The sequence below is a fragment of the Podarcis cretensis genome (assembly GCF_951804945.1).
Source record: "Podarcis cretensis genome assembly, chromosome: 12".
Lineage (NCBI taxonomy): Eukaryota > Metazoa > Chordata > Lepidosauria > Squamata > Lacertidae > Podarcis > Podarcis cretensis.
The window spans coordinates 7,826,059-7,840,930 of NC_137181.1; the positions used below are offsets into that span (position 1 = coordinate 7,826,059).

General features: G+C 45.0%; 1 protein-coding gene across 8 annotated transcripts in view; it reads right to left on the reverse strand.

The window, feature by feature from the left end:
• Positions 1-14,872, reverse strand: part of ADCYAP1R1 (ADCYAP receptor type I) — a 140,090-nt gene that overhangs the window by 75,977 nt on the left and 49,241 nt on the right. For all 8 annotated transcript variants that reach the window (XM_079946903.1, XM_079946905.1, XM_079946900.1 and 5 more), the window contains exon 3: positions 6,757-6,862. In XM_079946903.1, the coding sequence (XP_079803029.1) occupies positions 6,757-6,862 (106 nt within the window). The remainder of the gene's footprint in view (positions 1-6,756; positions 6,863-14,872) is intronic.

Consider the following 14,872-nt stretch of genomic DNA (forward strand, 5'->3'; position numbering starts at 1 on the left):
GCTAATGTTTCCACCTGCCTGCAGTGGTTTCCTAGATAAATTATACCCCCCCCATTCTTTTTTAAAGTTTTTGTCCTCTTGGTTCCTGAGTTTTCCAGTCAGCTTTGCCATTTCAGAGTAGTCCATAACCTTAGCTTGCCATTCCTCTCTGTTTTTAATTGTTTTCAATATTGTGCGTTATAGCGTTGTAACCCATCCTAGGACCTTAGGGTGAAGGTGGGTAACAACAACAACAACAACATTCTTAGTCCAGGTACAAAGCAAAGCAAACAAGCACTCATTTAGCTGCCCCAGTTTGGAAGAAGGTGAGTTATGAGCTCTTCAGAACTCCATCATATCCTTCTTAGTCTCTGGCTGATTAATTGTCTGCCTTAAAGGTAAAGGGAACCCTGACCATTAAGTCCAGTTGTGACCGACTCTGGGGTTGCGGCGCTCATCTCGCTTTATTGGCCAAGGGAGCCGGCGTACAGCTTCCGGGTCACGTGGCCAGCATGACTAAGCCGCTTCTGGCGAACCAGAGCAGCGCACGGAAACGCCATTTACCTTCCCGCCGGAGCGGTACCTATTTATCTACTTGCACTTTGACATGCTTTCGAACTGCTAGGTTGGCAGGAGCAGGGACCGAGCAACGGGAGCTCACCCCCTTGCAGGGATTAGAACTGCAGACCTTCCATTCAGCAAGCCCTAGGCTCTGTGGTTTAACCCACAGCGCCACCTGCGTCCCAATTGTCTGCCTTATAACTGATCAAATAAAAGCAACTGGCGGCCAAAAACAACAACTTCCACAGCTTGTGGCTGCAAATTCCTTACGTTTGTGGTGTGGATCAATCTGCTGCTTGATTTCTCCTGAACTGATGCCCGCCCCCATCAATTTCACTGGTTTCCCCTTGGATTCTAGCATGTTGGAGAAAAAGTTCTCTCGATCCCCCTTCCCCACACAAAGGATCGTATCAATTATCATGCGCAGACATGCGCACGCTAAACTGCCTCTGGAAGATGAGACGTCTGGCAACCTGCAAAGCAGAGGAGGTGGGGATGATGCCTCTTCTGATGACAATCAAGGCAAATGAGCTTTGTTGTTGTTCTAACATGAAAGTGAATAATAAACTCAGCAAAGGATGGGAGTATGCGCGTTTGGGGCAGTTGGTGAGAGAGATGGCTGACGATTAGGTTTTGCATTGCCAGGCGCTGTGGGAGAGACAATTTCACAGATGCGCGCTTTGGAATGGGAAAAAAAAATAAAACTCTTTTGTGCTCAGCAGGAAGATGGTGCCTCCCGGCTGCGCCACAGTGGCGAGGGAATGCTCCTCGCCTGGCCCTTTCATTGCAATGCCTCATCAATCTCCTGCCTTTCCAAAGCTTTCTTCAGCAAGCTGTTTTCATTTCCCCTGGCCCTGCTTGGAGTGTGGGGTGGAATGATTCACTCTGCGTCCACAACCCTGGCCCTTGCAGCTGGGTACAGACAGCAGCGGAGCAAGCTGATCGGGCGCTGGTAGGGGGAACTGAGGCAGAACACTCTGTGGGGCCTCTGAGGAGTCTGCCTGCCTCCTCCCACTCAGCCGCCCTACAGCTGAGGAGAGGCAATGGGCGGACTGTTGGGGGCAGAGTGGAGCCTGCGGGACCCAGGAGAGGCGCCCACCATAATCAGAAACAAGAGTCCTAGCCAGGCTTCTTCTATGGGCAGTTAGCCCTGCCTTCTGCCTGTTACTTTTTGCTTGGGAAAGAATGAGAGGAATGGGGCTTTTCCCTTTTGGGTTTTCAAGCATGCAGATGCTAAAAAAAAAAACCCCAAGATGCTTTCCTACTAATTTTAACTTTGGATCTCAGCAACATATTCATGAGGGGGGGAGTAGGGAAGGGAGGGGGAGAGAAATGCAATTCATTTCCCTTTTATCGGTGAGGCTACCCATTTCTCCCTTTCCAAACCAGTAGGCAAAGCGAAACACGGCTGTCCACACTTCTCTGAATTTTGCAATGCAATTCCTCCAGCCAAGTAACGCACACAAGAACACAGACACTGGGGTAAAAGTGTGCGTGAAAATGCAAAGACAAGTGAAGGTACCTTCCAAAACAATGCATTAGGCAAGGAGAAATTGCATTGCAATGTTGTGCAACTTCAGTGTCTAAAATCCCTGGTAGAGGACAAGGATCCTGAGATCACGTTAAGGGTAGCCAAATTCTACACGATTGCCATAAAACTTAGGGAACAAGCTGTGCTATCATAATGATTAAGGTTTTAAATGGTAATTTTAGGTTATATGTTAGTGACTAAGTTTTAATTTATATATACTGTATTTTTCGCTCTATAAGACGCACCAGACCACAAGACACACCTACTTTTTGGAGGAGGAAAACAAGAAAAAAAATATTCTGAATCTCAGAAGCCAGAACAGCAAGAGGGATTGCTGCGCAGTGAAAGCAGCAATCCCTCTTACTTTTCTGGCTTCTAGGATAGCTGCGCAGCCTGCATTCGCTCCATAAGACGCACACACATTTCCCCTTACTTTTTAGGAGGGAAAAAGTGAGTCCTATAGAGCAAAAAATACGGTATATATTTAACTGTTGCTGTATCTGAATTGTCCCTGTTATACCTAATTGCAAATTCCAATGTATCACTATCGTGTTTTATGACTTCCTTGATATTGTATTTGGGCTGGAACTGGTGTGTGACCGAAATAATAAAATTCATTCATTCAATGTTGTGCGTGTTAGGCACAGAGGCATAAAATGTGCGTATGAATTGAAAGCCTCGTGAACAGCTCTTAAAAATAAATATGTAACCTGATGTGACAATGCTGAGACACGAAAGAGTGGAAAAATGAGAATCTGGAAGCAACGGAAATCGAAGGCCCTCTCATCATTGTGAAGAAAGGAAGTCACACTATATATGGAGGGGAGGGTCAGACTCACAACTGACCACCCTCCTGCCAATCACCAGATCTCATAGGGCATTGGGGGGGTTGTCATGTCAATCTGTGTCTGTAAATACACCTGCTTCTTGGGAGAAAAGAAATGACAAACCTAGACAGCATCTTAAAAAGCAGAGACATCACCTTGGCAACAAAGGTCCGTATTGTTAAAGCTATGGTTTTCCCAGTAGTGATGTACGGAAGTGAGAGCTGGACCATAAAGAAGGCTGATCGCCAAAGAATTGATGCTTTTGAATTATGGTGCTGGAGGAGACTCTTGAGAGTCCCATGGACTGCAAGAAGATCAAACCTCTCCATTCTTAAGGAAATCAGCCCTGAGTGCTCACTGGAAGGACAGATCCTGAAGCTGAGGCTCCAATACTTTGGCCACCTCATGAGAAGAGAAGACTCCCTGGAAAAGACCCTGATGTTGGGAAAGATGGAGGGCACAAGGAGAAGGGGAGGACAGAGGACGAGATGGTTGGACAGTGTTCTCAAAGCTACCAGCCTGAGTTTGACCAAACTGCGGGAGGCAGTGGAAGACAGGAGTGCCTGGCGTGTTCTGGTCCATGGGGTCACAAAGAGTCAGACATAACTAAATGACTAAACAAGAACAAAACAGCTCCTCCCCCTCTCATTTTTCAAAGGCTGTCATCTTTCATATCCAGCCGGGGGTGGGCGGGGATGCAATTTGGGATTCCACTGGCTCAGCGCTGCCACTGATCAAGACCCTTCTGAAATCCCAAGATCAAAATAACAACAACAAACTCTTAAGAGTTTTGGATGGATTTGATATCCCGCTTTATCACTACCCTAAGGAGTCTCAAAGTGGCTAACAATCTCCTTTCCCTTCCTCCCTCACAACAAACTGTGAGGTGAGTGAGGCTGAGAGACTTCAGAGAAATGTGATTAGCCCAAGGTCACCCAGCAGCTGCATGTGGAGGAGTGGGGAATCGAACTCGGTTCACCAGATTGCAAGACTACTGCTCTTAACCACTACACCACACTGGCCCTCTTACACCGCAGGGGCAATCCAATGGGTCTTTTCCTTGCTTTTTGTCACTCTGCAGCCTTTGTCCCCATGCAGTGGGACAAGGAAAGGTGCTGCATTTAAAAGCGACAGGATTTTTCCTACAAAAAGCGCTTGCATGTGTTCCTTCCCGCTGCGACTGGAATTTTGCTTCACCTGATGCCATATGTGATGTCAGGTGTCAGCAAGGTGTGTGTGGCACCTAGGAAGTAGTTTGGCAGGCCAATTTCCAAGACCTGGTGGGCCAGATTAAGCCCATGTCCAGACATTCCCCGCCTCTGGTGTATGCTGTGTGAATAATACTTCTCTGTGAGATTATTATGCAAAAATATTTGATTGGCAGAGTTTGCACTGAGCAGAGAATTCAAGTATCTTGGAAATGGCTTCTCTTCCTTTATATAATAATAATAATAATAATAATAATAATAATAATAATAATTTATTTATACCCCGCCCATCCGGCTGGGTTTCCCCAGCCACTCTGGGAAGCTTCCAACAAAATATTAAAATACAATACTCTATTAAACATTAAAAGCATCCCTAAACAGGGCTGCCTTCAGATGTCTTCTAAAAGTCTGGTAGTTATTTTTCTCTTTGACATCTGGTGGGAGGGCGTTCCACAGGGCGGGTGCCACCACCGAGAAGGCCCTCTGCCTGGTTCCCTGTAACTTGGCTTCTCGCAGTGAGGGAACAGCCAGAAGGCCCTCAGTGCTGGACCTCAGTGTCCAGGCAGAACGATGGGGGTGGAGACGCTCCTTCAGGTATACTGGACCGAGGCCATTTAGGGCTTTGAAGGTCAGCACCAACACTTTGAATTGTGCTCTGAAATGTACTGCGAGCCAATGTAGGTCTTTCAAGACCAGTGTTATGTGGTCTCGGCAGCCGTTCCCAGTCACCAGTCTAGCTGCCGCATTCTCTTTCACACTTTCCCTGGAGTAGGAAAAGGTCCTATTGAGAGGCTCCCCTGCAATGACAAGGGAGGGTAGCATTTGCATTCCGACAGCGTTTCTCCCTTCTCTGCCTCTGCCATTGACTCGGATGTTTTTTTATGCTTCGTTCTCTGCCAAAGGCAAAACGAGCGAGCAGTACCTTTCCCTCCTCAACCAGCTGTCTCATTTAATCTGCCTTATTTCTTCGAGCTAGAAAGAAACCGATTACGAGGGTCCCAATCCAATAAGGATCTTCAGTCTGTATTGGATCTGAAACTGCTTTTACACATGAGATTGTGCTTGAATTCTTTTATATACAGTGGTACCTCGCAAGACGAATGCCTCGAAAGACGAAAAACTCGCAAAACGAAAGAGTTTTTCGAGTTGCTTCACAAGACGGATTTCCCTATGGGCTTGCTTCGCAAGATGGAAACGTCTTGCAAGTTTGTTTCCTTTGTCTTGCAAGTTTGTTTCCTTTTTTCTTAAAATCTTGCATTCACTTCGAGGAGCAACTCATAGCACGCGGTGTGGTAGCCTTTTTTGAGGTTTTTGAAGACTTTGGTGATTTTTGAAGCTTTTCCAAAGTCCGTGCTTCGCAAGACGAAAAAATCGCAAGACGAAAAAACTCGCGGAACGAATTAATTTCGTCTTGCGAGGCACCACTGTATATATATAAACAAAGGTTTTTAATTGCTTTTTAAAGTGTTTGCGCCCATGAAATTGCAAAATTGTTGTCACCGCTCATGTGTTTTCCTTGTGAAATTGCTTTAAGATCTTTTGCGGAAAGTGATTCATATATGGAACTAAAGAAAGGAAATATTTAAAGCACGGGCGGGGGGGGAGCCTCCCCAAGGTGGGCTACAATTAAAATGCAATATAGCATAGGTACAACAATAAGACCATGAGAAGCCAGTCAAAATGAACCACAAACGTCCAGCACAAGGAAGACCAAAATACAGGACGTAGTTGCAACAAAAGCCTTCAGTGGAACATAGTGAAAAGTGAAATGTGTACATTTAGGAGGTCTGCTGCGTCTTTGTATTGTCAGTTTCACTCTGAACTTTGTAAGTCAAACCCCAACTCTTGAAGAAAGAAAGAAAGAATAAATAATTTTTTTTTATTTATTTATACCCTGCCCTTCCCACTTCAGGAAACCAGGCTCAGGGTGGCTAACAATAAATTTAAAACACTTAACTGATGCAACAAAAAACACCATAAAATACAGTATAAAATGTGAATAACAAAAAATTCAGAATTCAAAAATCAATTTAGGGGGATATACATCCAATAGATGGTCACTAGGGCTAGCTGGCTAAATTAGTCCTATTTGAGCCAGCGAGGAGACCAGGGGAGAATTAGCTGTGGGATCCCAGAGCGGGTAATCTTCATAAAAAGGGGAGGGGGGAGGAAGGAAGGGGAATAAAAGCTCAGGCTAAGTTCAAGTTGAAAGCCAGGCGGAATAGCTCTGTCTTACAGGCCCTGCAGAAGGAAGTTAAATTCTGCAGGGTCCTGGTCTCCTGGGACAGAGCATTCCACCAGGTTGGAGCCATCACTGAGAAGGCCCTGGCCCTAGTGAGGATAATCTGACTTCCTTAGGGTCCGGGACCTCTAAACTATGATTATTCATGGACATTACGGTCCCCAGGAGAGGCCGTCCCGTAAATATGAGGGCCCTAAGCCACAAAGAGCTTTAAAGGTCAAAACCAGCACCTTAAACCTGACCCGATACTCCACTGGGAGCCAGTGCAAGAAGAGATTTATAAAGACAGAGGCATTAACCAGCATGTCCCCACCTACCTTCCGGTGTTTCCCAGTGATTCCTTCCTTTCCCAGTTCTGGAAAAACTGCAAGGGTGCATGCTGAGTTTGGGTATGCCCTAAAAACGTACCTGGAGCCGATTCGTTCAGTGGCATTAAGGCGTTCAGCTTCCGGATGGTCTCCAAGCAGGCCTCTTGCTCCTTCCTGATGAAACAGTCTGAATGCATCGGAGTAGCCTGAAAAATGAAAAAGAAAAAGGCTCGTCTTAACCAACGGATGGTCTATTTTCACTCTCCTGGAGGAAGCCTGAACTCCAGTATTAGGGGGAGGGAGAGGCAAAGACACCTGTATTTAGAGAACAACATTATGCCAAGGGGAGTGGGTTGTAGCTCAGTTGGTGTCAGGGATCATGCTGAGGAGGGCTGCACTGAGTAGGAATGGTGGGAGTCTCCCCCTCCCCCTCTCCCTCCCCTCCCCCTCCCCCTCCTCCTGCTCCAGATCCTGAATATTCTGAATATTCAGAATATATCCTGAATATTCCCAGGAGCCGGAGGGCAGTATAGATTTGGAATAGTAGTTTAAAGAGGGACGTAGTTCAGAAGGCAGAAGCTGGGAAATACTGGATGGGGAACAGCTAGGAGAAAAAGCACTGGGAGGGAGAGAGTTAACAGATTCACTGTCACTGGAAAGCATTCACCTGCTCAGGCCAAGGTCAAGGAGAGCTAGTAAGGTGGCAGCACAGAAAGCACAGTGGTTGTGAGATCAGGTTACAAGACGCAGTAGTGACATGGGTGACTAGGGAGGAAGTGGGTGGAATCCTTAATTGGGAGCACCTCCCAGAAATGGAAACAGGAGGAGCTACCTATGATAGAAGAATGGAGAACAAAAATGATGGACTATGCAGAACTGGATAGAATGACAGGAAGGATTCGAAATCGACGAGATCAAAGATTTACAGAAGATTAGGAAAAAATTATTGAATATTTGCAAAAACTAAGTGATCAGATAACGTTTGTAAGTTTTAATGAAGTTATGTGATGGGAAAATGTCAAAATAAGTATTAAAAAACAGGATGAAATTTACAGTAATAATATAAACAATAAGGTAGGAATGTGCAAAAAGTAAAAATATGAAGGATTTGCAGACAAATTGAGGGAAGTCAAAAAAGAGAAATAAGATGTAATTAAGATGTATGGCGTGTATAATTTTGTTTTGTATAAACAAATAAAACTAATAAATATATATATATATATTAAAAATAATAATAATTGGGAGCACCTCCATTCCTTGGAATGGATTATTTGTTCTCTCGCTGTGATAATTAAAGTTTCTAACTGGTAAGAAGACTTCTTTTCCTTTGTTCTGCTTAACTACTGCCAAAAGGGGGCAGGAAGCCAATTCGTTGAAGCCTGACAGTTGGTAGTGTTGGTTCAGGGAAAAATTGTACAGAAAGGAGAATTCAGGGCTGCCAAGATCCAAGTTTGGGGCTCTCTTTGGTGATAGAACCCCAGTGGAGATTTAAAATCACAAAAAATTGCGGCCAAGCAAAGCATGGCTCAGACCTGTAAAATATGCCCTTCCAAGTTCCTTCCAAAGTTCCCCTCTTCCCTTAGCATAGGAAAAGACCACACATTTGTTAAGTTTAAAATGGCTTACTTACAAACTCTCCAAAGGTCAGGTTCATGTGCTATTCAATACAGCATTCAGAAAAAGTTGCACCGGCAATAAAATTGGGCTTACTTGCAGAGCAGTAGTGAAAGCTCCTATATTATTACTATAGGAACTAGAGTGGCTTGTGAGAGCCATGTGGTCTGAGCTGGAGCAACATCTCCACCTTTTGAGTTTCTCATGCAAACTGGGAAAGAACGGTAGGCTTGATTCCTTGTTTCCTCCCAAGTTAAGGGAAGTGACCTAGGCTAAGTCTGGCAGGACTTTATGGGATTAATGCCTTCATGCATTAATTAAACCTAAGCACATTGGTTATATGAGGATGGCTATCCCACAGGTGAAACATCTGACTTGCATGCTGCTGCCTCCACTGCCTCTTTCTTCCTGCTCTTTCATGGTCAAGAGCTTTTGTTCATCCTGGTTGTATTTTACAAGTTTCCCTTTCCCATACCGCATGCGGCTTTGAATGCTGTTCCATGGGGAAAGCGATTCTCTAAATTTATATACAGTGGTACCTCGCAAGACGAATACCTCGAAAGACGAAAAACTCGCAAAACGAAAGAGTTTTTCGTTTTTTGAGTTGCTTTGCAAGACAGATTTCCCTATGGGCTTGCTTTGCAAGATGGAAACATCTTGCAAGTTTGTTTTCTTTGTCTTGCAAGTTTGGTTCCTTTTTCTTAAAACCGTGCATTCACTTCGAGGAGCAACTCATAGCACACAGTGTGGTAGCCTTTTTTGAAGACTTTGGTGATTTTTGAAGCTTTTCCAAAGTCCGTGCTTCGCAAGGCGAAACAATCGCAAGACAAAAAAACTCGCGGAACGCATTAATTTCATCTTGCGAGGCACCACTGTACCGTATTTTTTGCTCCATAAGACGTACTTTTCCCCTCCTAAAAAGTAAGGGGAAATCTCTGTGTGTGTTATGGAGTGGATGCAGGTGGGAGGCAAGCAGGAAAAGCCCCCAAGAGCTACACACACGCTCCGCGCGGCTCTTGCAGACTTTTCCCCGAGGAGGGAGAAGGGCAGCCCATCACTGATGCGGCCAGTCAGTCCCTTCCCCCACCTCCTGGAAAAGCCCCCAAGAGCCGCACTCCCTTTCACTAGCCATGTGGAGCATGTGTGCAGCTCTTGGGCCCTTCTCCCTTCTGGGGAAAAACCTGCAAGCGCCGCACACACGCTCCATGCGGCTCATGAAAGGGAGTGCTGAGCAGAGCCTGGGATGCATACAGTCTCTGCTCAGCGCTCCCTTTAAATAAATTTTTTTCCCTTGCATTCCCCCTCTAAAAACTAGGTGTGTCTTGTGGTCAGGTGTGTCTTATGGAGCGAAAAGTACGGTAATTACAATAATTGGAAAGCCAGCTCCACGGTCCGTTCTTTGTTTCCCCAGCGCAATATGCCGGCTTGGGGTTCCTGAGTACAACCACTTAGCGCCGTGTGATATAAAATGATGCTACGAGCGTGAATTTCTTCAGGCCTGAGCCTCCCAGTCCAGCTCCTTTCGCCTTGAGGATGCTGTTTACAGCTTTCTGCATCCAACTGAGATGAATCGGTTTCAATTTCCCCGGGAGAGAACACCAGCGCTCTGTGCAGAACATGGTGCGATGTGATGGATGAGGCAGGATGGTGCAATGAAGACAGAAGCTGAGCAAATGCCCACTCTCAAACTCCCCCCTCCCAAATCTCCCAAAGAGGCGGAGAAAGGTTTGACTGGCAGCACGCTTGGCTACTGGTGGTGGGAGACACGAGGATCTGATAGGAGGAAGTGCAACAACTAAGCATGAATTAATCGAAGGGAGAAGAGGGCTGAGCATGCCAGCACATTCAGAGTTCTGTTGCACACAGAGCAATGACTTGCTTGAAAAACAGGCCGGCAAATTCTATCAAGAAGACAATAAAACCTGGGGAGGCAGGACAGATTCTGTGAAGAGGCTGTGAAGATAAATAAGCAACATAACAGACCTTATGACAGGTCTGAGTTCGAGTGATGCGTAATCATGCATTTATGGGTGACGTTCAACCAAGTTTTAATCAGGATAGACCCATGGAGATTAATGAGTAATTAAGTTGAATCCATTAAGTTCAATGGTACTACTCTGAGGTTTTTAAACAGAGGTTGGGTGGCCATCTGCCAGGGATTAATGAGCTGTGATTGCTGCAGTGCTGAGGGTTCAACTAGATGATCCTTAGAGGTTCTTCCAACTCTACTATTCTATGGTGAATTAATAATATATTTTTTTCAACCAGCTGTTCTTCTTCCAGCCCTTGCACACTTATTTGGAAATACAGTGGTACCTCGGGTTACAGACGCTTTGGGTTACAGACACTTCGGGTTACAGACGCTTCAGGTTACAGACTCCGCTAACCCAGAAATAGTACCTCGGGTTAAGAACTTTGCTTCAGGATGAGAACAGATATCGTGCAGTGGCAGCAGCAGGAGGCCCCATTAGCTAAAGTGGTGCTTCAGGTTAAGAACAGTTTCAGGTTAAGAACGGACCTCCAGAGTATAACTGTGACTTTAAAGATGAATGGGAACCCTTTACAAAGTATTTGAAGACACAACAAAGTGAACTGGACTCCTTGTCTGGCTTTGAATAAACATTCACAAACTTTTCTATTGATGATAATCAGTTAAATAGTTTGAGGATCTATACAACTGTGTAACATGCAGAAAACAGCATTCTTAGAGAAATCAAAGACTGGGACTGAGGGAAGCCGGGAGGTGGGGGTGGGTGGGTTTTGTGTGGGAGGGTGGGGGGAGGCAGGAAAAATGGGGAAGAAATAAGGATGATACGTTTTTGGATAATATGTTTTGTTTTAATTTTGAATATTTTTTTTTTTTAAAAAAAAGAACAGACCTCCGGAATGAATTAAGTTCTTAAGCTGAGGTACCACTGAGTCCCAATGACTAAATAAATAAATAGGCAAGCCTAGGCCTTACCGCATAACCCTAAGCATTGCCTAGGATTATAGTCCTAGTTTATCAACTGCCTGCGATTTTTCCATGCCGTTGCTTAGAGATTTTCGTTTGTTTGTTTGTTTGTAGCCGGCTTCCTTTTATAGCAGTTTTGGGAAACCATTCAATCAAACATCTCAAAAGAAATGCACAAAAGTAACATCTCTCGGCATCCGACAGGGTACTTGTTTTGAAATACCTTTGCTCTGTGACTGTAACCATCTCAGATGCCTTTTGAGAGAGGCAGAGCAGCGATAACACTTCAAAGGCCTTGGAGGAAACGAATTGCACAGCCCTCAAGGAGGCACCAAATCAAAACACACCTGTGGTGGTCTTTGTCAATTAATCAGGGCTCCTTCTTCCTCCCTTTCCTTTTAAAGAGTTTTTCTTTGCTTGGCTGATTCTTCCAAAGAAAGGGGAAATCATGGAGTCCCAGAACTGTGAGATTACCTTACACCATATATATGCCCCCTCAACCTCTTCAATCTGTGGAACTCCAAACAGAAATCTCTGTCGAAACATTTCCTGATCACTGTCTGGCTCAGAGCTGAACAAGGAACACTGCTGAAACCCACCCAAGGAGGAAGTTTTAATTGGATCGGTAATTAAATTAAAACTATCCTGCCCTCGGCTTTTAAAAGCGCTCCATCCTGGCACCGACAGTCCGTCCTATGAAGAGCTCTTCCTAATTGTGTCCTCAGAGGCCTTTTTGAAAGTGAGAAGATTTTGATCAAAATTAGCAGAATGACTGGGCAGTCTAAAAGAGGGTTTGGAGAGAGTCAGTGATCAGGATCTCCCAAAAAACAAAAAACAATGAACTTCTTATTCCTGCCATTAAAAGAAAGAAAAGCAAAATTAAAATGGAAGCCAAGATACTGCAGTGCTGGTGTTTTCTGTCAAAGAGGGAAATGGCAAAACTGAAAAAAGTCTCTTCATCCAGAGTAATTATTCTAAGGATAGGAGCCCAGAATCAAATTGTAGACTGAACACTAGGGTCCTTCTCAATGAACTCTCTCAATACATGTGTTCCTAAGGCTTGGGATCAGATGAAAGCAAACCTTTGCAGAAAGGACTGGAATTTGAACCTAAGAAAACAGAATGGGCTGGAAATTCCAACCAAAACACACACAGACAAAAATGTGTCTCACACACTAATCTATGGGAGCAAACACACTGGGTTCTAGAGTGTTCCAATACGTTAAGAAAGACAAAATTCAAATAGCTGTATAGACTAATGTTTGACTCTACATGCATTTGCATATTATAAATTGCCATTGCATTCAAATTTGGGAAACAATGGCTTGCAGAACAAACCAGACCTGAGATACCAAACCAGAGCTGGAAGCCATAGCTTGTGCAAAACATAGCTTGCTCAGCTATGGTGTAGCGGTAAACTATGATTTGTTATGATCTTGGAAGTCAGGGCAGAAATCAGAATGTTCAGAAGGAGCGTCTGTGCAAAACCAGGCTATCATGAAAGATTCCCAAACCATAGTTCTTGCCATTGCTAGTGCATAGTTTAGGAGTTCCATGTGGAGGTTGGATGTTCACCAACCATCGAGTTTTGTTTGAAAATGTTGGGCTTGTTTCTTTCCAAAACACTACTAGGCTAACAGCGAGGGATGCGGGTGGCACTGTGGGTTAAACCACAAAGCCTAGGACTTACCAATCAGAAGGTTGGTGGTTCAAATCCCCGCTACAGGGTGAGCTCCCGTTGCTCGGTCCCTGCTCCTGCCAACCTAGCAGTTTGAAAGCACGTCAAATTGCAAGTAGATAAATAGGTACCACTCCGGTGGGAAGGTAAAAGGTGTTTCCATGCGCTGCTCTGGTTCGCCAGAAGCAGCTTAGTCATGCTGGCCACATGACCCGGAAGCTGTATGCCAGCTCCCTCGGCCAATAAAGCGAGATGAGCACCGCAACCCCAGAGTCGGCCACGACTGGACCTAATGGTCAGCGGTCCCTTTACCTTTACTGGGCTAACAGAGTCAGCCATTCTGGGTTGCTGACTGTGGTTCTTTGCAGGCGCTGATGTGCTTAAAGCTTCAGCGACTCTGAGCCAAAGTCCTGTGTCTCTATATTTAACCTTGGCAGTTTCTGCCACAGTGCCGGACAATGTATGGCACACAGCATCAGGAACGAGGGCGTCCTTTGCATGCCAACTAGGAATGAATGTGCAGTAATGCTTTTAGCCTCTGAAGCCAATTCCCATAATTCTCTGGATCAGATCCACTAAAGTGAGACCATTCCCACGCTCCTGGAAGGGCTCTTGAATAGCACCCTTGCTGCTCAACCCTTGGAGCAAAACAGGATGGTAAAATCCTGAGGGAGTAAAGGAGACCGTACCACATTGAGTTGTGGGTGGGAGGTAGAGACCAGTTCTGAATGCTTCCTCTCCTCTGTACCACAAAAAATAATACCGTATTTACTTGAATCTAACACTCACCCTTTTCCGGCCAAATCACGTTGCGAAAATTAAGGTGCACATTAGATTCAATGGCACATTTACATTTGCCAGCAAATACTTTTCTTGGTTTTAAGGTTCTGAAAATTTGAGGTGCACTTTAGTTTCAAGTAAATACGGTAATTGAAAACGGAAAACCAATACACATGGGAGAGAGATTCAGTATACCTGAAGGAGCGTCTCCACCCCCATCGTTCGGCCAAGACACTGAGGTCCAGCGCCGAGGACTTTCTGGCGGTTCCTTCCCTGCGAGAAGTGAGGTTACAGGGAACCAGGCAGAGGGCCTTCTTGGTAGTGGTGCCTGCCCTGTGGAATGCCCTCCCTTCAGAAGTCAAGGAAATAAACAACTATCTGACTTTTAGAAGACATCTGAAGGCAGCCCTGTTTAGGGAAGTTTTTAATGTTTGATGTTTTATCATATTTTGTTGGAAGCTGCCCAGAGTTGCTGGGGAAAGCCAGCCAGATTGGTGGGGTATGAATGAATCATCATCATCATCATCGTCATCCTACATGCAGTGAATGTTTTATGCAGAGGAGCACCAACATTTTGAAGTGAAACAATCAGTTTGATCACTACCAATTCATTTTATCAGATCGATAAGACTTAATGTATTTCTATGACCACCAACTATTTTAAAGTCCTGTGGGCACATCTGTACTGCTGTTATCTCATCAGGGCACTTCTCTCCCCCTGAATCAGGCCCTCCCTATTGACAGAGAGCCAGGAAGAGAAAAAGTGCGCACACACACGAGCACCCCCCCATCCTTTTCAACATTTCTCTGATGAAAACAGGGATGTCCTATTCCTAATACTACTACTAATAATAATAATAATAAATTATACCCAACCCATCTGACTGGGTTGCCCCAGCCATGGAAGAAGACTTGCCAGATAAAGTGAGATTAAGAAAGAATCTCAGAATCTTTTGAATTATGGTGCTGGAGGAGACTCTTGAGAGTCCCATGGACTGCAAGAAGATCAAAGAAGAAGAAGAAGAAGAGTTTGGATTTGATATCCCGCTTTATCACTACCCGAAGGAGTCTCAAAGCGGATAACATTCTCCTTTCCCTTCCTCGCCTACAACAAACACTCAGTGAGATGAGTGAGGCTGAGAGACTTCAAAGAAGTGTGATTAGCCCAAGGTCACCCAGCAGCTGCATGTG